The 25,995-nt window shown below is 39.0% G+C and overlaps 1 protein-coding gene and 1 long non-coding RNA gene across 8 annotated transcripts in view; one reads left to right on the top strand and one right to left on the bottom strand.

Moving 5' to 3' along the window:
* Positions 1–25,995, top strand: part of TCF4 (transcription factor 4) — a 349,808-nt gene that overhangs the window by 102,743 nt on the left and 221,070 nt on the right. For all 7 annotated transcript variants that reach the window (XM_042963037.1, XM_042963036.1, XM_042963034.1 and 4 more), the window contains 2 exons: positions 17,357–17,418; positions 20,242–20,338. In XM_042963037.1, the coding sequence (XP_042818971.1) occupies positions 17,357–17,418; positions 20,242–20,338 (159 nt within the window). The remainder of the gene's footprint in view (positions 1–17,356; positions 17,419–20,241; positions 20,339–25,995) is intronic.
* Positions 22,294–23,080, bottom strand: LOC122232791. The gene is made up of 2 exons (XR_006210191.1): positions 22,840–23,080; positions 22,294–22,467 (listed from the first exon to the last, which is right to left on the bottom strand). It is a non-coding gene; the product is annotated as an uncharacterized LOC122232791 (long non-coding RNA).

Below are 25,995 nucleotides of genomic sequence, written 5' to 3'. Positions count from 1 at the left end.
GAGGGAGGGAAACAGGCCACCAGGAGTGTTTGAACTTTGTTAGGAGATTGCGGGAAATGGAAGAGAAAAGGTGGGTCTCTGGGTACATGGCCAAAATGGCTTTGATGTCCATAATTAAGAACTTTTCTCTTATCCTGACATCAAGGGGAAGATGTCGATGTATTAAAAAAAAGGAATGGCGTGATGGGATTTGCATGTCCCTTTACAAAGACCTCTTTGCCTGTACACTACACACCAGATACTAATTCACCAAAGGCGGTCGGGGCTCTGCCTCCAGTTGTGGTTGTCACTAACATATACCCCATCTCCTCCTCAGTGTGTGGTGTCCTTGTACTTTGCGTGGGATTACTACATCGTCAGGGACAGCTGTGATTGGACTATGCTGATGATCAGGGTAATCCTAACTCCTTTGCTGTGTTTTTTAATTTGGGTCATGCAGGTCTTTGTAAATCCATGCAGGTATCTTGTGGCTTTAGGGATTGGTTGCGTGATGGATCCAGTGAAGGCAAACTGAGGACAAATTTTGTTCTTTTGTAAACCGAACTCTCTGCGAGTAAGTAGAGGAATAAAGAAGTAAGTAGACCCAGAAATTGTATGACCATGATGGGTTTCAGCTTTGGGATGAAGGTTATAAAAAGGTGGCAGAGTGGAGGGCTGGGAGAGAACTTTGGTTTTGTTGATATGGTGGATCCATTGGATATGTCAATCCTAAAACCTGCCTTGTCTCCGGACTTTCCACTTACCTGGGCCAGTAAATTCTCTCTAGAAATCTACTTTTATTTATTTATTTTTATTTAAATTTTTTAAAGTTTACTTATTTATATTGAGAGAGACAGAGATGGCACAAGTTGGGAGGAGGGATCAGAGAGAGAGGGACAGAGAGAGTCCCAGGCAGGCTCTGTGCTACTTGCACAGGAAGTGCACAGCAAGTGGCACAGAGCCTGATGCAGGGCTTGAATTCATAATACTATGAGATCATGACCTGACCCGAAACCAAGAGTCGGACGCTCACCTGACTGAGCCACCCAGGCGCCCCTATAATGGGACTTCTAATTAGACTGCACCTAAAATTACCTTTATTTATATGTCTCTGTTCTGAGCTCCAAACTCACATAGTTAGTTCTTTTGCTGCATCTTATACTTGGGTGGCCAATGGACACTTAGAACACAAATGTCTAAAATACACTCTTTTTTACCACCTGCCCTAAATCTGCACAAATATCCATCAGATAAAAATCCGGGAATTACTCCTGACTACTTGCCTTACCTTCCCAAGTTAGCTGCCAACCCCTGTCTATTCCCTTTCCCCAGTGTTATCCTGAATTATTTGTTATCTTTGCTATAACAGTAGTTTCTTGCCTCCTAATTAGTCTCTTTATCTCCAGGTTCTCACCTTAACAACCCATTGTCCCCATGGCTACCATTTCCACGATGTAAATATGAAGTGGATGCTTTTATACTCTGGTGCCTGCCTAAGGCCTTTAGATTGAACAATAAACTTCGTAGGACTTTGTCTTCCTCTGGCCCTGCCCAGATTCAACATTTCTTCGTTGGTGACCACTGCAACTTTAATACCTTTATTCTTCATGCTCATTGTGTGCCTTGCCATTCCCTGCATGGGGGATGTTCTCTTGTGCTTCGCTGCCTTTGCACATTTGTTTTTCTGTCCTTGGAAGGCTCTGGGTCTTGTAAGATGGCCAAACTCCGGTCAGGCAGAAAAGGAGTGATGATGTATTACCAAGATGACAAGCACCCATTGCCATTTAAAGTCACCCTTGGTACAGATGTCTTCTGGGATCTCAGGCTGCACCTTAAATCTGTTGATGTTTCCTGGCTTTTCTCCCACCCCAGGCTCATACCCAAGCCTGACAGTAGCTGTTGATAGCAGTCGTTATTGAACTAATGTCAGGGACCTCTTCTGAATCCAAGAGGTGTCTCGGTTCCTCCTAAACCCAGACTTACCTAACTCACTGTCCGCAGCTCAGCCCAGGATAGAGTAGACTATCTCGGTGAGGACAGGTGTACGAGAGAGCATTGATTTACAGATTATTCATAACTTCTCCTAACCCATAGGCACAAGTGTATTTCTTAAAACAGTGCACTGGGTAATGCTTGAAAGGGTGTCTCTACAGAAAAGATTGACTTGGGTGTGTGAAGAAAGAATGGTGAGAAATGAGGTACGTTGTATTGTTAAGAAAGTCAGCTGAGTGGGTGAGCAAAATGAGGAAACAATGGAAAAAGGGTAGGAGGGGCCTGCCTGAATTCTGATGTTTTTAAGGACTAGCTTTCTGTGTTCATGGGAATATATATTTGATATGCTGAGAAAAAGAAATCCAGATGCCCTTCACTTTTGTAAGCAGCATAGGTTTTAGTGAAGGACACACAGGCAACAGAATTCTTTGCCAATCCCTTGACATCATGAGGCCTGATTCTTCATCTGTGAAATGAGGATAATACAGCGTACCTTGGTAGTGACTGTGGGAATTACATGAGGCAGTTTGAGTAAAAATTCCTTACAATGAATGATTGTTTTCTTTGGTGTGGTGAGAAATGTTTAATAATCTGCTTCCCCCGCCCCCCCCCCCCAAAAAAAAGCCCTGATTTGTAATGTTTGCCAATTTCCATGGTGTAAATGATCTCACCAGTGCTGATTCTGAGTTCCCAGTGTGACGGTATTGAACATGGGGTTGGGTAGATGAGTACATAGTGCGGGCACCACTCACCAGAATGCCACCGCCCGCTTCCTCTTTTCCACACCCCAAACTGTCAGTATTTTGCATGTGGTGATTCCAGCTCTTTTCTCTAAAATTCCATAAAATTCACCATTCTTTCAGTACTCAAATACTGCTTTTTACTTATGTGTGATTTTTCTCCCAACCTAGGTTTTATATTTCAGGGAGAAAGCCCTATTTTAGATTGATTTTTTTTTTTTTTTTTTTTTTGGTATCCCTTTGGTGCCAACTATCACACTGTGATATTAACAGTAATAATAATAAAAACAGGAGATATCTCCTCATCCCCTTTTTGAGACCCCACTGTGCCCCAGATTCCATGGTGACATTTCCCCTAAATTATCTTCAATCATCTCAACAATGCTAGAGGGTGGATGCCATCATTCCCATTTTACAGATGAGGACACCCAGAATCTGAGATGTTAAAGAATTTCTCCCAAATCACACAAGTATCAAGCCGCTCAACACTTATGGCTGAAAGATAGTGGCTGGAAAAAAAAAGAATGGCTAATGAATGTATTGGATTTATTTTCTTGAGGCAGACAAGACTGAGCAGCCTGAGAACATTTGGTGCTCAGAGGGAGGAAATGCTAAGAGGGGAAAACAAGTCTGAAAGGGAGAGAAGGATAGTTCAAAGGCCAATTTCCCCTGCCTCACAATTCTGACTAGTGCCAGCTCTCTAACTGCGTATGTTTGCTTTGCTTGGAAGATGGAATCATAGCGCCAGAATTCTCGGAAGTCTGTTTTGGAGGGTGCATTAGTCAGGGTATGCTAATTGCTGGAACAAGCAACCCCCAAACTTTAGTAGCTTAACACAGCAAAGGGTTATTTCCCGCTGGTGTCACAGACCCGTGGAGGTAGGCTGTGTGGCCTGCGGTCAGTTCTTGGGTCTGGGTTCTTTCATTCCTTAGCTCTGCCATCCCCCCGGGGCCTCTGGGATTCACTAGATTCTCTGTATCCAGCAGAACAAAGAGGAAAGAGAAAGCGCTTGGAGAATCACAGGAGGTTTTAGAGGCCAGGCCTGGAGGCAAGCATTACTGCCGCTCGCCTTCTATTGGCCAGGTCTTAGTCACATGGTCCCACCCGACCGCAGAGGAGGATGGGAGAACTCGACTTCCTGTGTGATCGGGCTCAGGAAGCAACGTGGGCTGAGGAACACGGCCTCGTACCCCGGGGCCCCGGAAGTTTGGTGACCAGTCGATTTCAGAGGTATCGGATTTTCACCGAGGCACTGGCGTGTAGCGCAGCCTCTGGTAGACGTTGGGTTGGGGGCCTGCTGATGGCCTTTACCTGAGAAAGCTGTTTACCTTCTCTGAAAAGAAGGTAACAGTGCATTTCAGGACTCCCTTAGGACACTGAAGGGAGTCCCGAAGGTGGGCTGATCAGTTCGCCAGAAGTGGATATCCAAATAAGAGCTACCGCTCATAGGTTTAAGTTGAAACGTGCAATATTGCTGAGGAAGAAAGGAAAAAAAGTAAAAGAAGGGTGGGAAGTAGGATATAGGCACTTTTTCTCGGAAGATCCGTTGCCATGCTCCGTGTCATTAAATTTCCTTCCTTTCAATGAAGCCATTTGTATAAATCACGTGGAGGCTTGCTATAAACTGAATATGTAATATTAATTTTTTTACCTTAAGGACTGTAATGTGTTTTGATTGTAGAACTGATCATTATTATTATTTCTCATGTCTAAAGCTGATTAGATCTCGTTAACTCTATCTAATGGTGAACTTTCTCAGAGCCACTGCTTTGCAGGGTCTCGCACACTGCCTTTAGTTAAAAGTGGTGGGGGGAAAAAGAAAGCTGAGGGGTGGGTGTGCCTTTTAATGATAAATTACAATACAGTTGATGCAATGAGGAGAATTCATTTTGTCTTGTTTTGCATTGTCCATATATTGCTTTGATTTCAGTCTGTGTCCATGAGGCTTGCGGTATTTCTTTCTTTGGCGTTCTTGTTTGTAACTGCAGATGTAGCGGTTTCTTTTGTGTACCGCTTGCCTCCCAGAATTTGGCCCAGCAGTTTTGAGTAGCTGAACGATTTATCGAGGACAGATCAGCTGAAATGTGGCTCAACTTTAGTAAAGCAGAAGGAATGACATAAGGTTAGGTGACTGATGTGTGAGTTTTTGAATTTGATTTGGTTTTACATGGAAAGGTTGAAGCAATGATCCATGTATTCTAATAAAAATCATCAGTACAAATCAAATAAAATCTGGCTTAGTGGCTATTTTCCCACTGTATCACTCATGGCTAGCCTGTGCTGTTACAGACCGCGTTTGGCAGGCACTGTTTTTTCCTACACCAAAATCTTAAAGTAGTATCGCAATCTTTGCTATGTTAAGAAGGCATCTTTTCTAATCAAACTTTCTGCTAATCTCATCAGATAAATCATTATTTTCTGCTGACAGACAGCTCTGGCTTCCCTGGACCCCTTCCCTGCTCCTTGTTTTCTTTCAAGATGCCTGGTTATTGTCATTCTTCAGGTCTTTGCTTCTATCTCCTTTCAAACGAATGACATTTCTTCCATTCCTGAGGAAGAGTTACAGCTTTTTACCATTCCACTTAGTGAATTTGTAAGACCACTACATCTGAGCAGCCCATCTCTCTCTGACCAGTGCTGCCTGGCTATCAGATGGGCAGGAGGCAGGTCGCATCCAAGTTGCAGACCTACTAGAAGAAAACAACGGTTATTCTGGTGAATTTGATGCCATTAGGCTTAAGAAAATACCAGTTGATGCTTTCTAATGCATTTCAATTTCTGCCCCCAAAAGCTGGACGAGGAAATTCATGCAGATGAATTTTGACTGCCTCGGTTATGAGAGTGCCTTAAAGCACTTGAAAGTGAAAGTAAGAGTACAGCGTATTTGGGGAAAGCTACAGTCCATTTTTGTCATTCCAGACCTGCTGTCACAGCCCTGGTCTTTTTCAAACCAGTGCCAAATTTGTGTTGTGTTGGTGAAATGGTCTTGTGTAGGATTGCAGGGCAGCTCAGGGGGGACACTGGCAATTTTGTTTTCATTGCTGACATGATTTAAAAATGCATGTTGCTAGATACGAAAACTCAGTCATTGTACTACTATCCAACTTTCCTATTTCAGCAAGTATTCTAATAAACTTTAGCAAGTATTCTGTTGCCTGTTAGATTTAAACAGGGGAACAGAATGGCCTCTTTTATATAGGATACTTGCCAATTGTTTGATTTTTTTCTTTTTTTATGGTTTTGAAAGTAGTGTTAGTGTGCTCATACTTAAGTATGCAGCTTCTTTGAATCCAGCTTCATACTTTCTATGATTCGAGATAAATCATTTAAAACGAGATGAATATAAAACACATTTTGGAAAGCAGAAAGCGGAAAACAAAAGTGTGGTTCCATTACTGTGAGATAAAAGCAAAACCCTTAAGTCACCGGCAGACCTCTCTGACTAGTCTGATCAAAAACAAGGTGATGTCAGTTGAACAAGTTGCAACATCTGGGAACCATTTTAAACACGATCATTCTATCAAGAAGCTATTAGTAGATTAAAGTGTGTGTAGTATATTTGTGTGTGTATGCTGATTTTACACACACACACCCACACACACAAATTATAAGCGCCATAAGAAAAACCTTTGCCCGTGTCTGCCAGGCATCTGGCTGAAATGGAATTGTGAGGAAAATTTTCTAAGCATTTACAAGTCAGAGTTGAAATCCACCAGCACTGTTCAGTTTATAAAATGACATGGGCTTCACCCCAAGGTTAGAGGGACTATTATCACCTTCTATCGATAACAGTAAGGTAACTCACTCAATATTGTATGAGACACATATGTTCTATCAGATGGCCAAGTTCCGCTTACAGTCTTTTCTGTCCTCAAGCTTTTCTCTTCAGTTTTTGTTCATTTGTATACCTGATTCTAAATGTGAGAATATGTGCTTTTTAATGTGCCAGTTTACTTCCCACTTTTAAAAACTTTTAGATCTGTTTCCCACTTTTTTTTTTTTTTTTTTACCAGCCTATGAAAACCCCACTTGATTTTTTTTCTGTCTGTCATACGTGTCCTGATGTCACTGTATTTGACTTTAATTGGGAAGTGCTCCTCCTCTGGAAGATCTTCTTGCGCAGTAGTTTGTATAACATGGTGGAAAAGAGGCAGTGAACGAGTAGCCAGTCAGGGCATCATCCACTTCAGGATGGATTAACTCGGCTTGATGCATCGCACTGATTCACAAGTAGGTTGCTCAGTCTTGTCTTTTGGCTGAATTCCCTCAAAGCTAGTGGTCCGTCTTCATTTCTTCTAGTCTCTGTCCTCCCGAACCCCACCTAGGTCACAAGGCTGCCACTAATAATTATATCCACTGAGATGTCACGAGAACCTAAATAAACAACTGAGGAATATTTCTTACCCGTTCCGATAGAACAGAAATTTTAGTAAAGTTTTACATTTATTGCCCTACATTTCTGTGGTTTAAAAAAGAAACCCAGTTGACCACAGACCAGAAGATCGGTACGACTGCCTAGGAAACTGTTACGGGTTATCACCGGCATAAGGATGGGGAAAGTGGGTACTGAGGGAATTTTCACTTTTTACTTTATATGCTTTTGTATTTTAATTTTTTCCCCCAATAAACACGTAATTGAAAATTAGTTGTAATGGTCTTGAAGTATCTTCCCATAGATTGGTGATTATCTGCACAAGGAAAAGTTGTAATTGTACAATGATGAATTCCCACAATACCTTGACCAGGTGATGAATATGGCAGATGAAGGGGGCAGACGACCCTGCCATCGTATGGTTCTGTAGGTGATGTCCTAGGAGAGACCCAAGGGCACTTTTGTGCTGTTATATTCACCTGAATAGAATCATGAGGAAGCATCAGATAGACCCAAATTGAGACACATTCTCTAAAATGACTGGCCTATACTCTTCAAAAATGTCAGTGTCACAAAAAGAAGAGACTGAGGAACCATTTCAGATTAAAATAGATGAAAGAGAGGTGAAGCATAAGTGTGATGACTCATCCTGGATTTTGTTCGTTGTTTGTTTTTCTGTTCTTGATTAAACGCGTTATTGTACTTGAGGTCTGTTGTCAGTCATGGAGTGGTTTGCAGGTTGTCTTGGATAGTGGCGGCACCATGGCCACCACAAAAGGGGGAAAGAGTGACAAGTTAGAATGTGGAGTATGGGTTAGATGAAAGTATTATATCAATGGTCATTTCCCCCATTTCGATAACTATTCTGCTTTTGTTCTTAGGAAGTGCACACAGCAGTACTAAAGTGATGAACAGACCTGGCTCATGTAACCTACTTGCAGATGGTTCAGACCCAGCAAATGTCAGTGTTTTAACTGCCTCATAATGAAAACCATTTTAAAATTAAAAAGTAAAGAAGCATAGGAGAAATTTAAAAATATGTTTTGTCTTGACTTCGACCCTTGATCTTTTCTTGAGTAGTTTCCAGGTGGGGCCGGGATATCTCTGTTTCTTGTTTTTCATTTGTTTGTGTGTTTGTTTGTTTGAAGTTCCTGGAGTTTGAAGTTTGGTTTGGGGGTAGGAACATGGTGTAATGTCCTGTTCTTTGTGGGATTCAGCCTGGGCATGCGGTCTTCAGTTGACCAGGTAACTGATTGTTCTTTAAATGTCACAGAAATTAAATGTCCTTCTTCACATTCTGTCCTCTCATAATTCTGATTATTAAAGTTGTACTGTATGCTTGAGTATCAGCCTGTAAATTTAGGCAAAATGCATCCTGTTGAGCCCATTAAGTAAAATAAAGAGATTTTCCCCCTGATCCAAGCTATTACAATTTCACATTTGCAAAGTATTTCAAATTCATTTTTAATGGACTGCTTCCCTTCAAATACATGTGGAGATAGATTACCTAAAACTGTAAACAGTTTATGCATTTTTACAGATTTCTGTTGTATGTGTTTGATACTGATTTACCTCTTTTTAATTGCAACAGAGATAAAGAATTAGTAGTTTAAAACAGTAGGAACGACATGTTCTGCTGTGATCAAGGAATTAGATAATCTGGCTTGTTTGCTTAAGGGGTCTGTATCTTGAGACTTTTATAGGGCAGTATTAAAGCTCTGAGCCTTCTTATTATGCCAATACCCAGAAGATTGCTTTAATGAGAAGTAAAGGGCCTTTTTCCAATTACAAGGGAATAACTGTATTAAGTTCCTGTGTTATGTCAACCTGCTTTGATTTGATTACTGCGAAAGAAATGGATTTATCTGTCAGTGTTACTTAATTAAGCCTTCTCATTGATGTTTTGCAGAGTAATATAGTGTGGTTTGCACATTTGAGCCTAAATACAAAGAAAATTGGCCTAAAACTAAGGCATGACCCCTGAAGATAACATGTAAGATTGATTGCTTGTCATTGCCAGCCGGGTCAGAGGCTGCAGTGTTAAACACAGGTATAAGGTTGGGATGTTGAAAGAATAAAATGAAAATCATCTTATAGGAGTGATTATTGGAAGCAAGAGGGACTGTGCTAGGAAACAGGATTTTAGGGAAGATTTTTGAATACTTAAAACTATGTGGCTTCACCAGTATCTGTTGAGCATCTGTAAATAGGGGGTGGGATGAAATGAGACTAGAAGAAACGGGAGAAGTGGACTTGGTTGAAGTATGAAAGGAAATAGAAGAAGAAAGAAGCACAGGGAACAGAGGCCATTTGGGAGAAGTGAACCATTGTGGCAGTGCACAGCCAGTCCAGCCTCCAAATATTTCAATTAAGCCAGCAGCCCTTTCCCAGAGCCACAGGAATGGCACCCTAGGGAGAAAAGAGGTATGGGGGGAAAAAGAGAAGAAATGATAAAACTGTTACATGTTTTATATTGGCTCTTTTTCCCCCTGCCCTGAAATAAATTATTTATCAAGTAGGCATTTAAAAAAAAATCAATGTGTGTGTCTTAAGTCATTACGGTATTATGGACTTTGCAACATAAAGATCACATGTGTGAATTGAACAATACATGTATAATTACATGTACATACGAGTTATTCAGCCTGTTCTATAGGAAATGAAACATATTTTAACTTTTTTGTTGTTGTGTCATGTTTTCTAAAGTATCTGGCTTTTATTTCTCACACTTTGTGCTGTGTATTTGTAAATACATCTTTAAATGTACCAAGCACCTCGTTAAAAACTTCCCCAAATATATTCACTTTTAATTTAGATGCTTTGAGGCTGACCTCTGTGATATTGGAATTGGATGGTATGTTGGTTTTATCTTCAGTCATTTCTAATTGTTATTCTCACCTGATTTGAAATAAGTTAAGAACATTGTCTTAGTAAAATTGATCTTTGTTAAGGGCTTTTAGATAGGTTAGATTCCAAAAAGTCAAAGGAGGCAAATACAATTCATATTGCACGGCTGCCTCAAGATATTTGTGGCTCTCTGCTTTCTGGGTTCTTGTTAGAATGATGAGATCTTGGAAGGATTAACTTCTCTTTAAGAGGAAGACTCTGACAGGTCTAGTTTCAAACATTTGGAATAGAAGGTTGCTAAAAAATACCCATCTCTCCATGTTTCATGTTAGATTATTCAAATTGGAATATTATCCAAATTAGATGATCTTTGATACTTCCAAATTGTATGGATTGATCTAAAGACTTCAGGTTGCTTTTTCCCCCCCTCAATTTCATAACTGAAACGTTTACTCAGCTTGAGTTCTCAAGACGGTTTAGGAATTTCAGAAACACCAACACATTTAAAATGCAATAGTTATGTATTTTATTTTGTTGCTTTCATATGATCTTTCATGTTATATGAAAATGTGTTTCTCAGTTTATAGCACTGCAAAATGCAATTAACTCCATATTTTAAATATCTGAGATTATTTAGTTTTCATTTTTGAAAAATAGTTTGGTTTTAACTTCAGGAAAATAATGATTGTTTAAGGAGTGTTCTAAAGGACATATTAATGATTGAAGTTAAAGTTGGAGGTTAATAAAGCTAAAATATTGGAATAATTCTTTTCTGAACAACTTTTCCTACTATTCTTTCCTCCTAGTGTTTTCATTTTTTACCTTTCTTTGTGCATATATATACACACACGCAAATAGATATTTATGTAGAGATACAAGTCATGTTGTACTTGGCTTTTTGAGTTTTCAGATTTATTTGGTAAGGAAATCCATTAGCACTCAGAAAGCCAGCATTGACAGCGATGATCTGAAAATGGAAAGCCCAGGTCTCTGTTCCTCATATCAGAAGTGTCTTCAAAGTTTTGTAAGATGCATCACCACAACCCTCATCTTTTGCTTGGTCAGCTTTGGAAAGTGCGGGAAGTTTCTTGTTAGTGCTCAGATCACTCATTATGAAGCTTATCTTATTTCTTATGGAAAAAGAAAGAAGTGATCATGGTTCTATGGACATCGTCCATCAATATTTGAAGCTTTTCAGCTCTTCCTTCATCTGTACTGATACTCAAATTTGACTTCACATTACTCTACTTAGAGCTCTTATTATACTGGGTACTAATGAAAATGTGCACATCCTTAACACGCTCTTTGCTGATGAAATATTTTGAACTCTAAATTCATCTGGCACTGATGGAGAGCATATGCCATCTCAGTTTGTGTGGAGGGCTCAGCCAAGGGTTCTTCCTGGACTAGGAAATTAGTAGGAGCCACAGATGTACCCAGTCTGTGAGTCTCCATGATGGTGTGGAGGATATTTAATGGTGTCTGTTGTTGTAGAGTGAAGGATTTGAGACAGTATAGACCTCAACATGTTTCGGAGTGATTTTGTTTCCCTCAAGAACAAACTCCCAATGCATTCTGAACGTATAGAAGCTTTCAGTAGGGAATCAATGTATTTCTCCAAGAGTAGTAACTCGTAGACTTTTAAAGCAACTCAGAAAAACCACTTTAGTTGTTTTCTGACTTCATGAAACTCTAGGGCCTTGGGCACTTGGCATGATCTGGGCTCTAAGTGTGGAAAGGACCAATACACAACTCTAATTATCCCAAATCAACAGTTAGGTAACTAACAGTTGTTTATTTCAAGTCAAGGTTAAACCTATATACCATTTAGCCTGTGTTCTTAGGTTGGGTCTCAGGTCAGCATACATAACTTTTGACAGCATATCATTTATACAGAACACAAACGTATGTTGCAGTCGTGAGATATGAAGGGGATATTCTGAAGGTAAATTAAGTCACTAAACAAATCTAACATCTACTGAATTCTTACTGTGATTTTGCTGTAGAGGTTTATGAAGAAGGTGGGATTTGTTTACTCTAAACATCTTGGCTGTTTCTCAAATCCAGGAGAATGTTTGAAAGTCCCTGACCTGTTTAGCAGAACTAAGAGTTATTTCTTAGAATAAATCATAATTTTACCGATTTACGTGGTTTGATTATCTTAGATTTTGGAGCATACTATTAAGTTATGCTCTCATGGGTAGGTGTTGGTTACTGAGAATTTGCTATGGGCTAAGTATTCCCCTAAGTGTTTAACAAATATTAATTAAGTTATTTACTTTAACAATAACTCCTTGAGATTGGAAATCCTATTATCCCTGTTATCTCCTGTTAGATACCTACTTTGGATGGGTCCTGGGTTTTTGTTTGTTTTCCTTGACCTAAGAGGCTATTCAATTTTCTAGGTTAGCAGATGTCCTTAGGGTAAAAATGTCTTCTTTTCCTTCCTGGGTTCTAGCTTTCACTTTGATTTTGACTTGATAATTCCTTATTATCTTGTCAGTTTATTAGCATTTTAAAGAAGATTTTTAAAAATTTACCCATCATTTTTAGTTTCTTGTGGGAGAGTTGTCCAAATATACTAGCCTTCTCTATTTCCAAGAATGGAACTCAAACCCACTTGTAGTTGACAAAAGTGAGTTCAGAGAGGCCAGTGACTGGGTCAGACCGGTGAGCTGGCTAATGCAGAGTGGTTGGTAAAATCTGAGTCTCTCTTCCAACTCCCAGAGCTGTGTTTTCTGAGATTTTCCCAGTCTATCTGATAGTTTCGATCTTGCACATAAACAAAGTAGAGATTTGAGGATTCAGATCATAAGTTTAATGAGTATGGATGGGGAATCATAGAAATTAAAAATTATCTGTGTCTTTTTTCAAAATGGTGTCTCTGGCCCTAGTTCTGCCCAATCTTTGCTTTTGTGTTTTGATGCTGAAGTGTCTGAGGGGCTTATGCAGAACTACTCTAACAGAATGAAATTTTGTGGATTGTCAGGTTGCCTCCTAAACCACTGTCAATCCCGTAGAAATTACCAAGTGTGTCCTTATTTAGGGTAAAATAAATTAGAGATGTCTGGAACAGTGGAACCCATATTAGTCTTTTGGAAGAATAATTTCTGCCATCCACTTGCTGTTTTCCTTTCCCTTCCGCTGCCCAGGTTATTGTGTTTCTATTCTTTATTCCTATCTTGGATGGAGAGTGATGGTTGGACAAGGGAGAGGTGGGAACTAAATGTTCAGACAGCCTCCATCCCAGGCAGTTTTTCATTTGTTACTACGTTGCTTTAATAAATTTCCTGAACTGTTTGTGTGCTTTTATCCCATACTCATTGTGAATCTTGTTCCCCTTTTGTTTTTCGTGTAGAATTTTGACCCGTTTCTAACAAATATCCAGTCCATCACAGTGTACATTTTGATAAGCTTATCATATTTCTGGATTTATTATTCCCCTGTTTTTATTTTCCAGTCTCTTGATTTCTTCAAATATTGACTCTTACATATTTGTGTTGCATATAATTCTGTAATCTTTTGTGGACCCAAGAATAGGCATAAACTCCCAAATGTTTTCACTCTGCCTAGGGAGACATTTGAGAAGTAGCATTCAAGATGGTCATGGAAAGAAATGACGTTCTTTCAGGGAGGCATTTACAGTGGCGGAAAAGAGTACACCCTGGCTTTAGCGTTGACAGCACCTGTGTGTGCTGCATGCTTGGGAGACCTTCCTATTCCGTCGAAGCCTCAGTGTTTTCATGTATGAAATGGTGGTTCTGTTAGTGCATTGACGTGCTTAGCACAGTGTCAGACGTATATTTAAGCTCACTAAATGTTGGCTGCTATTGTATTTTGAGAGATGGAACAGTTCAAGTAGAGGGAATAAATAGCAGGTACAAAAACATGGAGGTACAGAAGTGCGTGCAGTGCCTGTGTATACCTGCAGGCATTAAGGAATGGCCCATGGTAGGACACGTGCAGGTTTACTAAAAAGTGAGTCAGGGCAAAATGCAAATGGGTCTGGATACAGATGTGATGGGCCTGCGTGTTGAACGCTGTTGAATCTGGCACCCTCGGCAGGAATTGTAAGATACGGAGTGAGAGAGGCAAGGGGGGTGGTGCCTCTGCTCTTGTGTTCCCGATAAGTCAGGCTGGTGGTTCTCAAACTGCGGTGCACATGAACATGACTTGGGGACCTTGTTAAAAACACTGTGTTCTCGGGAGATCCAGACTCAGGAGGTCAGCAGTGGGCCCCAAGATGCTGATTTTGCAATGAATAAACCAGGTGATTCAGAGGTAGGCTGTCCTTAGATGCCCTCGGAGTTGTACTGGGGTAGCTGTTGAGGAAATGCTCACTAACTGGCAGGCCTGATGAGAGGCTCAGTGGGAGGGACGATGGAAACGAATGACTTAAAAGCAACATGTTTACATTCATTATGAGTCACAGATATCAGTGCTCTTGCTTCTGTGGCTTCTTGCTCTGGATAAATGAGCACCAGTCATACGGGTATTTTTTTCTTTCTTTTTTTTTTTTTTCAAAGAAAAAAGTATATCAGAGATCATATAATTGTTCTATTAGGTTTGGGAGAGCTAGAGATTGGTCCTTATCTTTTAGATCTAGCAGGAGGCCAAGGGGTGGAGAAAAGCCTGTTTAAAAGAGATCAGTGAAAGGGAGGAAGCAGAAAGGAAGGTGGAGCAGTGTGAGGTCAGGAAATGAGAAAGATAGAAACGAGAAGGGATGGGAAAAGAGCAGTCAGATCTGATTGGTTGGGAATCTATTTGTGAAGGAACCCAGCCAGTATTTAACCTGTTTTGAAAAAGCTAGACTTCCAGCATTTTTAATTAGTGGATTGCTCGCTTTTGAAATTGCCCAGTTGGGAATACTCAAGTTTTGATGTGTTTTATCTGCCCGCTAATTAGCAGGCTGCCTGGTTGACCATCATTTTCCCTTTGTTCTGTGGACAGAAGATGTTTGTGAAGGTCTCCTGAAACGCTCCAGCTCAAGTTTGGGTTAAAAGGCATAAGCCACTGTGTATTTAGGAAGAGTTCGTGCTAAACTATAAGTTAAATTCTAGTACATCTTTTCTCCCAACTCGATTCTTCCTTTTTGCTCTTTAATGTAATTTTTCCCTCAGCACAGGTCTGTCTTCTCATTCTAGACGCAGTTGAGACTTGGGGACGGAGCATTTTTTGTTGTGGAAATTCTATTCTAACATTTATAGGGCGTTCAGCAGCATGCCTGGTCTCTACCCACTGATGACAGTAGCACTGCCCCTCCACCCCTTTCCCCACCCCAAGTTGTGACAACCAAAAATGTCTCCAGACACTGCCAAATGCCTTCTGGGGGCCAAAATCGCCCTGGAGGGGAATCGTTCCCCTTTCCTCCCTGTCTTTGCCAACTTTTTGTGTTTAAATTTTTGCTTGAGAATTACAAAGACAAAATGGGTCCAAACGATATGAAATCTTACAGAATGTAGGGATTCAACTCTGTGCCTTCATTATGTTTTGGCCAAATACAAGAGGACAAAATCTCTCAAATGAATCTGGTCTGGCTGTTTCAGGTGAAAAGGAAGTGAAGACACGTGGGACTTCTGAAAGTCTGCACTGGTCGAGAGATTTTTGTCATTTATACCTTTTGTTGTTGAACGTATTTGATTTTGGTTAAGGATGAAGGGAGCCATAGAGGCTTGCAAATACTCCCAAATCCAGAGGGTTTTAAGTCACTTCTTCAAGTATTTCAGTTCAGTCTACCCATAGGCCAGTAGTGGAGTTGTTACAATAGCAGGTTTGGGGAAAGTGTTGCCCTTCTCTCCAGAATGGATGCACTTCCCAGAGCTTTCTTGATATTCCTTAAAGCTCACGGTCACGGAATTTAGCTGTCCACAGGGTGCGTGTGTTTGCCGGTGCATTATCTTCTGAAGCACCAACAAAGGGAACAGAAATATTTGTTTAAAAAAAAAAAAAAAGAGAAAGAATTCAAGTTTATTTATTTATTTATTTCTCGAGTGTGCAGTGGGGGATGGACAGAGAGAGAATCCCAAGCAGGCTCTGCACTGTCAGCGCAGAGCCTGACGTGGGTCTCGAACTCACGAACTGTGAGATCATGACCTGAGCCGAAATCAAGCATCAGATGCTTAATTGACTAAGCCCCCCGGGCACCCCAAGGATTCAAGTTTAGTGCTAATAGTAAGTTGTTTTTTGTTGTTCTGTGCCATCTCTTAAGATATTCTAAAACACTGTGTACTCCACTGTACCCCAGAATAAATCAGTTTTAATTATACTATGATTTCTTCTGCTGGTAATGAAATAGCAGTAATAAAGGAATAACAGTAGTGCATTAGGAAAATAAACAGTATCACTGAAATGTTAGGAAACACAATAAATGGGATTATGTCTTCTGAACCAGAGTTTCAGACCTCCTCCTCCTCCAGTTGTGTCAGAGGAGGCTTGTGATGGCTGTCTGTTATCAACCATGATCCAAATAATAGAACAGTGAAACTTTGTATACTTATAAAGACCTTTCATCATCAATATCAAAGCCACTGCTATATATAGAGTGACTGATCTTTAAAACACTTTTATGTTTTAAGCAGTTAATATGATAACTTAGCTGTTACACTCATCATCCTGAGCATTCGCCGCTAGAAGCACTGACCGAGCATGTAGTAATCTGGTCAGCATTAGAACTCTGCTGGTACAGAGTTCAGAAAAATTCAACTTTCTGGTAGTTCATCGAGGTCTCTTCACTATCACTTGGCAAGATAAAAAATGGCTTTAACAACTTTAATTTTTACATCTCAGTACCCAGATTAAGGATTGTAGTCAAGTGGTAAGTCTATTAAAATAATAAAAATATGGAGACAGTGTTGTTTTTACTTAAAACATTTAAAAAAATCGAATTCTAGTCACCTTGTCGTGTACTGGTGGTAACAGACCACTGAATCCTTTTCTGCCTTGTATGTATTTTGTTCCCTGTCTGTTGTCTGGTGCAATAAACCTTGACTAGAGAACAAACAGGTATCCAAAAGCATGATGGCACAGAGGCTGCTAATGTTAGTATGAATATTTGCCTTAACTGGCTTTTTGAAGTACACATTAAGGTTGTATTTGTGTATTTTTGAACTTATTTTTTCCAAAAGATCTTCTAAAACTTTAAGTGCAGTTTCATGTCTATAAAAGTTGAGGCTAGGAAACACTGAAGGATGGAAGTAATTTTGATGTTCATACCTCTGGTTCCTGAGGGTCCAGTTCATTTCTGCTGTGAATTTAAATGAGTTAATTTAAGTAGATGGGTCAGAAGCCACTATCATCGTGGTAGCCCCGTGCCTGATTCTTAATTAAAGGCAACAGGAGATTAATTTGAAACATTAATTTAAAAGTGCATGTACAAAAAGAAAGAATTATTGCAAGAAAGCCTAAAGAACTTTTCTCTTGTCCCTAGATGTAGAAGACAGAAGTAGCTCAGGGTCCTGGGGGAGCGGAGGACATCCAAGCCCGTCCAGGGTAAGTATATCTAATCTTTTTCCCACAACCAGACATGCCGCATATGTAAATTGACAAACTGAAGGTGAGTTTCTCTCTCTCACACACAACTGCACAGATACATATATGCATACTAAGTTTAATGAGGATCAGCTTGTGTTTGCAATTTTTTCCTCTCATTCTCTTATTGGATGCTGTTATTGAATTTGACACCTGTTCCACTTCTGTGAACCAGAAGAAAAATCCCTCATTAAATATTTGCCCCTACTTTGCCAGTTATTGATCCAGTATTACAGAAAGTTATTTGTTGTAGATGGCACAACTTGGGGAAAAGAAAAAAATCTTAGTATCCCTAGTAATGTGTTGGTGTAAATAGACTAGAGAATAATTCTGAAGACATAGTATGAAGTTCTGTCTGACCAGTATTATCTACATAACAAATCAGAGTTGATTTCACTTTGTAAGCATGAAATGTACCAGTTGGGTTCATTCATTTATTTGGTTTCAGATGTTTACTACTCTTTTTCATGGTTTACTCTCATGCCTTCGTTGTCGGTTTGGGTGTAATGGGAAGAGCATGGAATGGGGTGGGACTGGGGTATGTGTAGGTGGGAGTAGGCAATGTGTAGTTTTGTGTGTATGTGACCTTGGGCATGTCATTTTACTTCTTCGGTCCTCGTTTTCTGAATTTGTAAAATGAAAAAAGTAAAAGCAGAGGATCTTTTATGTTCCTTCCCACTTAAATATATATGATTTTATGTATCATCTGTTTTTAATGGAATCATTGCTAGACCCTCTAAAATCCATGTCAGCTTTTCTAATATGCATATAAATACCCCAAATTAAAAATAGACTGAGAGCACATAGTCAAACAAACACGTGTCCCTCCCCCAGCCAGCTGTATAAATGAAGCATTCTACAGGGAGGGAACATTTTGCTGTAAGTATTCACGTAAATTTGAGGTGGGGAGGGGTTTCTATTTTGGCATAAGAGGCAAGGAAGGTGATCAGGCTGTCACAATGAAGACATTTCAGCAAGCCACTGTTGTCCGTTTCCACCTGTCTTTTGACCTGTGGTTCTCACTGTGGTCTTTGTGGTGCAGCAGGGTCTCCAAGCTCTAACTTTGTTGAGCCATCGCACCAGCTGTCGGGTTTGATATCCTAATGCATTATATGGATGGGTTGAGGAAATCTTTCCTCCTCCTCACGTTACAGCCTGCACTTGCAGAAATAAATCCATTCCCCTTGACAGCAAGTGTAGGAGATGACAGAATTTCCCCCCGTTGTTTAGCTTATTCACACAGGGTTTCTTATGATTTCTCACTTTAACACACATGGTACTTTTGATTGTTCTTCTGAGAACAAGGTCCCTTAGTATCATCCTGACTTTTTTTTTTTTTGGTTTGCGGTGACTGTCCTGACATTGTTTTTCAGGGAACATTTTGGTGAATAATTTTCAATCAATATTTTGTAATTTATATTTTTCTAAATTTAGGGAGTTTGCATGCGGCAGATTTCTGTCGCTGATTCGTACTGACCCATGCTAAGTCTGTGTTCTCTCTTAAAGTGGTGATATTATCAGCTACCTTGAGGCACTATGCTGAGGTTTAAATTAGATAGTGTATATCAAGCTTTTAGTACACTGTTTGGGATGAGGACACTTAATAAATAAAAATCAGTATAATACAGTGCCTGGAGTGTAAAACCCATGCTAGGCATTTAAAACGTGACATCTTTTTATACACTGATATATTGGCAGCATGAGATTGCAATATCATTCAAGTTAATTTTTCTAAATGAGGGACGGTGATTAAAAACAGGATTATTTGGAACCTTACAGGTTCCAGTTATTTTCTAGGGAAGTGATGTACAGACAGTATCTTTCTTTGTGTGGACAGATTCTGCCCTTTGGCTAACATGGCAACTGGCACCTCTGAGTAAATTTGACTTGGTCTTTGTGGGAGGTACAACCAGCTGAGCAGATCGCCCCTTTTTTTTTTTTTTTCCTTTTTGGTTACTTTATGCACCTTAGTCAGAAATGTGAACCCTACAATATAGATGATTTTTACTTTTCCTGTATGTTACCAATTCCTCCATTAATAAGCGACTGGGCAGTTTAAAACCGTTATTTTAATTTTAAATTCCATCAAAACAATGAGATAATCATAATAATGACAAATTCTTGCCAAAAATTAATGTCTGCTTTTAAAACTTTTTTGTGGCATACTTTGTCCGAATCCAGAAGTACTAATTTATGCTAAAGTTTCGATGTTCATTCACAGTCCTACTGTAGTAATTTTAACATTCTTTCATGTTAATTACTTGTGGAATGATCCAATTCTCGTACAACTATAATAACAGCTATAACAAAACATTGAAATTTCAATACTGTAAAAGCGAATGTTGTTTAAAAGGCTGTACTTCTATAATTCATTATAGGCTATGGGTAATTTTCCCTGATAGCACAATCTTGCTTGTTTTTTTTTTTTAAATAATGTGGGCTTACTAAAATAATAATTTTAATATTTACAGTGTACTTTATCCATGTCAGGTGTTATACATACATTATTTCACTTAATCATGTCAACAACTTCATCCCGTTGTTTCTATTACTATTATTATTTCTAAGATTTCATAGCTGTTATGAGGAAAACTTGAAATCTGCAGCCTATAGAGCCTCTCTTACCCACTGGACCTGTGAAGATGGAGGTTCCTTATAATGAGTGGGAATGTAACTGGAAATGTGGACTTCAGTGTCTTTGGGTCACAGAGGTGTCGATAGGGGGTGTTTATATGCTGATTTCTTCATGCAGGATGAAAACTTAGGATGTTGTTTTATTTACAGAACTATGGAGATGGGACACCCTATGACCACATGACCAGCAGGGACCTTGGGTCACATGACAATCTCTCTCCACCTTTTGTCAATTCCAGAATACAAAGTAAGACTAATTTTAAATTGACCTGCACTTTTTGAATGCTTGTATTTTACCATAGAAAGGGGAGAATACAGTCTAGACAGAGGTTCTGTTTTTAGGAACTGGGATCTGTAGCCAGTTCAGTCTAGTAATTGTAAATTGCAGAAAAATACTGACAGTTTATGCTTGGTTAAAGGACTATGTTTTATAACCAGGTGGAATAACAGGATTTCAGTGATACTGAATCGCTGTGGGGATTGTCTTCCTTAGATAGAAGAGCATTAATTCCAATTTCAATGTTGCAATACTTGTTTTCTGATTTAAGGTTGACAGAGTCAAAGTGGTAAATATTTAAAATAAAAATATCTTTGGGCCTGTCCATTGGCAATGATATATAGTCAGTATTACCTGTGAATTCTTACTAAAGGGGTTACGGTAACCCCTTTAATAATAGGTTTAGAGCGCTTAAATCAGAGTAGTGAATTCAAGCTGAATTAGGAAATCTGGTTGTGTATTTATTGAGGTGTGAGCTTTTTAGTGCTGATGGTCTAGGCAGATTGTATTGTCCTTCACTGGAAGCAAGATACACTTGAGATAGTTTGTGAGTTTCCAGCATGCCCTCATACCGGTGTCCTTAGCATACTTCTCTGTTTTGTTTACCCTGTGGGGATGTGTGTTTAACAGTAGTAACCTGAGCAGTGGGCAATAGCGGGTTGCTTCAGTTTTGTGTGAAACAATGATCTTTGCCTTAGTAAATGTGAGTTTTTAACAATGTTAATAAATCTCACCATGGTCAAATTCTATTGCAAATCCATCAATAAATGAAATTAAATTTCTTGGCACAAGGCGTTGGGCCATCCTCCCAAGAAAAACACACAGCCATAATTGTATCATTCTCAAACCATAATTGCAAATGCTTCTAAAGAATGTCCCTATTTTTAAGCCTTGGGAGCTATACTTGTTATTTAATGTTTAGATAGTCCTTGAAGCTCATTTTTTTCAAAAGTCACCATCAAATCCATCTAAAGGAATTTCAAATATTTGACATAAAGTAGACAAAGCAGAGAAATACTAGCAACCTATTTTAAATGAGTAATATCATATGCTTGTGCCTTTAAGTATCATGCCAACTTTGAGAACCATGAAGTTGTGTGTGATCCTAAGGCTGTTATTATATTTGTGTTCCCTTTTACTTTAAAATGGTAAGTTTCATATTTACGTTTTAATTTTGTAGCTAAAGCAAGCATCCTGGTTTTTATCAGTCGTTGATACGGAGGTGCAGGATATGGAGATACAGAAGACTAGATATATTTGCCAACCTAGATTTTAAAGAACAGCTTTAGACTCTTTAGTGACAGTAGCACTAACTTTAAATTCTAACACCTTGCTTCTCCAGTTATCCTCATTCAATTTGACAACACAGAATAAAAGATTAACTTGAAAATGATAATCTTGGGAAGGAGTACTTAAAGGGCATATTAAAGAACTCCCTGAGAAGTTTCTAAAACTATTTTCTGATGAGTGAAAGTAAAATAGGACAAATAAATTACTACTCATATTTAGAAGTTTATGTTCTGTCCGTGAAAAAAGGGTTTCTTAAGGAAGAACTTGATAAATCAGTATCACGGAATACACCAAGCAATACAAGGATATTAAATATTTGTTTCTTGTTCATCTCTTGCCTCATGGGCAACTGTTTTGCCAGCCAAATTTGTTTTTCAATCCAAATGGTATTTAAAATATAAGTGGGCTGAGAGTCTGGAGCTAGAGCAGTGAGAGCTGACTCTTTTCACTTAGTTGTTGTTTAAGCTGAAAGTCCACATCAGCTGTGTTCTTTTATCCCGTCTGCCCTCCTTCCCATTAAACTCTTAAATATGGAGGCCAAGACAGTCTCCTGCATTGTGATAGGAAATGCTACTATGTCCGGGAGGCTCCCACCCACTGTTCCCCATGAAAGGACTTCTCTGTTAGATAAGCTGTCTGGTCTGAAACATGGCTCTTTATTGTTTACAAACTGCTACATTTTCCACCTCAAGCAGATTTTTGCACAGAATAGAATTGTGCTGGGGCTAAATGGTTTATCTGACATTAACGGGGCAGTGTCAGACTGGGGTCAGGAAAGTCGCCCTCAGAGCGAGAGGGCACGGCGCAGTCTGCAAAAAAGGGAAAAAAGACATTGAAACCACTATGAAATACCTTGCATTTTTAGTTTGGAAAAGAATTTAAAAATATTTTTAGAGACCTGCCCATGATGCTTCACGAACTCTTCCCACCCCTGTAATTTCTCACATCCCAAATGCCTTCTTGATTGGCTTGTCTATCTCGGGGCTAGATTAGGGGAACAAAGCTTCTCATTGATTTTTGCCCAAGCCGCTGTTTATTTAAAATAAGACCACTTTGAGATGTTATGCGGCACTTTTACAAAGAGAAGATGGGTTGTTTTCGAGAAATTAAAGACAGCCAGTTTACAAATGGAGGCGGAGATCAAGGAAGATCTATTAGTGTGGCCACGAATTTGAACTCACAGAGTACATGGTATGATCTGAACTGCTCTTTGTGTCCAAATCCATATTCTGTGTCATGATCCTGGTGCAAGTTTTCATTCTTCCAAAAGCAGGTGTTAGACTTCATTGTGAGTTTTTGACTACAGTCAATACCTGCTTTCAGAATCTTTAGTTTTCAGTAAAACTACAAAGGATTTCTTTACATGTCAAAGACTTGATTCTGCTATGATGTCACAATTAGGGTAAAAGCTATAGCATAAGAAATAAATCAACCACTTTATATTGGACCGGATTCTGTGTTGTCAAATCAATCAAGCCTGTGACTGAATTAGGCGTCTGCTACAGAAACAAGTGACACTAATTTTACGGGAAAGAGTTATTAACTGCAGATGACCCGATTTTTTTTTTTTTTTTTTTTTTAAGTAAACTGTTCACTTAGCGAGGTTTTATTTTCTTGCAAGGAAAGAAAAAAGTAATGAACTGCTCTCTCCTTTTGGGAGTGCATCATTGTTACATATTTTGTCCTTTATGGCAATACACTATTTTGGAGAAACCATACAGGCATTGCTAACATTTCCTCCTGAACTCTTACGGTAATAAAACCCTTTATTATAACTCTGAGCTTTTTGATTTCACATGAATGGTTTTGCATAAACGTTGCACTTTTTGTGATATAAATACTTATGTTTGGCACCAAAACACCAAAACTCAATGTATTTATGCATTTCGATTTTTTCCAAAATGGTATGTCATTTATAAGAGTAAAAAAGACTATCTTCATTAATTTATTCTTTTAGAAACAAGCCTGCATATCTGAATGTAATACCCTATTTGATAGTTTGTGAATCCCTGAAGTAAAAACGGACAAATGAATGCAAGTGTACTTGCATGTAAGCATGGGTTTGTGTACACATGTGCGCCGCACCCCCCCCCCCCCCCACGCCTATTCTGTTGGAATTAATGACACTACTTGGTTTTTAAGGCTACACCACTTCTTCCATTACTGTCTGTAATCACAGTTGCCATACAAAGTTTGGAAGTTGATATTGTGTAAATCCTTTAAAGGAAAACATAGCTAAAATAAACAAAAAAGCCAGCCCCTAATTTTTTTTTTAAATAACCGTGCATGACTTTTTGTTTTCCTTTTTGTGTGGGGGAGTCCGGAGGAGTTGAGAGACGATAGCACTGAGTCGTCTAGCTGACTGCCTGCACTGACCAGTTCATATATGCACTCTCTTTTTTTTAAAATGTTGTTTATATTTTTATTGAGGTATAATTGACATATGATGTTGTATCAGTTTCAGGTGTACAACATAGTGATACGATATCTGTATACCTGACATTTCCAGAATCCTCACTCATTGCTTTCTTTGGGTGGAGACGAGCAAGCTGGTTTGCATTTTTACTTGTTTGAAATGCCCTGTCCTGTTTCGTGTCTGGAAACAACAAATCACTTTTTCTTTGTGACTACTTATGATTATTAATGGCAATAATGTACACGTGATCTACTGGAAACTTGTTCGCTGAAGTTTTTAAACAGTTTGATTAAACCTTTATAGGGGATCAGTGAATAGCTTTCAGAATATGCTGAAAGGACAGAAGGGCCATGGGTCTGAGGTTTGTGTTTTTAGGAGGATTATATGCTCTGGAAAAGTTTGAAAATTCCAACAAGAGCTATATGCAAAGAGTATGGATTTTTTAACATTTCTGACCCTGTTTGTTTTTTTTTGCAAATGTTAGACTTTTGCAAATAATTGTCCAAATGTTTTTACAATGGGAAAACAATATATTTTCTAGCTCTAACTTTTTGATCCAAGGAAGGCTCTAAGCATGCATTTTCCTTCTATTGTTCCAGAGGCTTATTGAAAACTAGATTGTTTGAGTGAGCAAGTTGCCAGTAAGATTATAGACATGCATTGGTAACTGAAGGATGTGAAAAGTGATACTTTTGTACAGTTGGGTGCAGCTTAGTTCAACATCAGCTGCTGTGTTTTTACATGTCCCATTGTGAATGGTTCAGTTTCCTTACTGTGGTATTTGGTTCTAGCCCCACTAACGGTAACGGTACTCTACCAGTGCCCTAAATAATTTCCCACTGTAGAGTAACTGGTTTCTAAACTAGCTCAGTGGAACATTTTACTGCAGGATTAGATCGGGGTTTCAGGCAGAACTGAAGAAGGCTGCTGGCTTATAGGATGACCTTTGAATCTCATCTGGGTTAGCGGTTGATATTTTGATTTGGTTACTGTGGTCATATTGTGACAGCTGCTAGCTCATTATAATTCGGTTCCACTGCTCCGTTTGCCTAGCAGGAATATTTAGGTTTGTATTACTTCAAAGTGTTTATGACTACCCTGAGTTTAGCCCAGCATAAAGGTGAAGTGTTGTGAGTGTTTTCAAATCCCAGTGGCAGAGGCCAGTGGCACAGTCTTCTTGTAAAATGGTGAATGTGAGTAGATGCTAATACAGGGAGTTTTTCTTTTCATTGTAAAACTGGAAATAAACCTAAATGAAGAGGCTCTAACCAGGAAAACTGTTTTTGAAAACCTTAACGTACAATAACCACAAAGAAACATAGTTTTTTCAAAACATGGGTAAGATTTAACTTGACCTCTTTGTCAGATGTTTTCTTTCCATGCAGGAATTTAAATATTTGATTAAAAAATAAAACCTGTGCAACAATGGCAAGTGTTTGATATCCTAAAGTGCCAGAGGTCAAATAATATTTTAATAACTACATGAAAATGGAACTGTGAATACGGATGGCAGCTCTAGAAATTTTAGTTCACTTCTAAATTGTTCTGAAGTTTGATGGTGATAGCAGGCTGTTGGCGAGTTCATTAGTTAGGGACGTCTGTGTATTTTCAGTGTCTTCTTTTTTTAATGACTTTTTTTTTTTTTTTTTTTTTTTTTTTTGCTTGAATTTACTATGATATCATCTGTTATCTATTGGACTGGTAACGTGGTAACAAGCAATTTCTGAGAGAAGAAACATTTAATTCTGGTGTCATTTGTTGTTAGCTTTCTTCGTTCCAGAGTTTTGTTATTTGAATATGTTAACCTAAAATGTCTTCCCGAAGTATTAACAAATAAGACTATTTTAAGTGTCTTCCCGAGTGATATTATTAATCCTGATTTTGAGCTAAGGCTTGGAGCCAAAGAACTGGCTTTTCTCCT

Source organism: Panthera tigris, chromosome D3 (assembly GCF_018350195.1).
Source record: "Panthera tigris isolate Pti1 chromosome D3, P.tigris_Pti1_mat1.1, whole genome shotgun sequence".
Lineage (NCBI taxonomy): Eukaryota > Metazoa > Chordata > Mammalia > Carnivora > Felidae > Panthera > Panthera tigris.
Note: the sequence above shows the minus strand (reverse complement) of the source record. Positions and strands in the feature narration are given on the sequence as shown.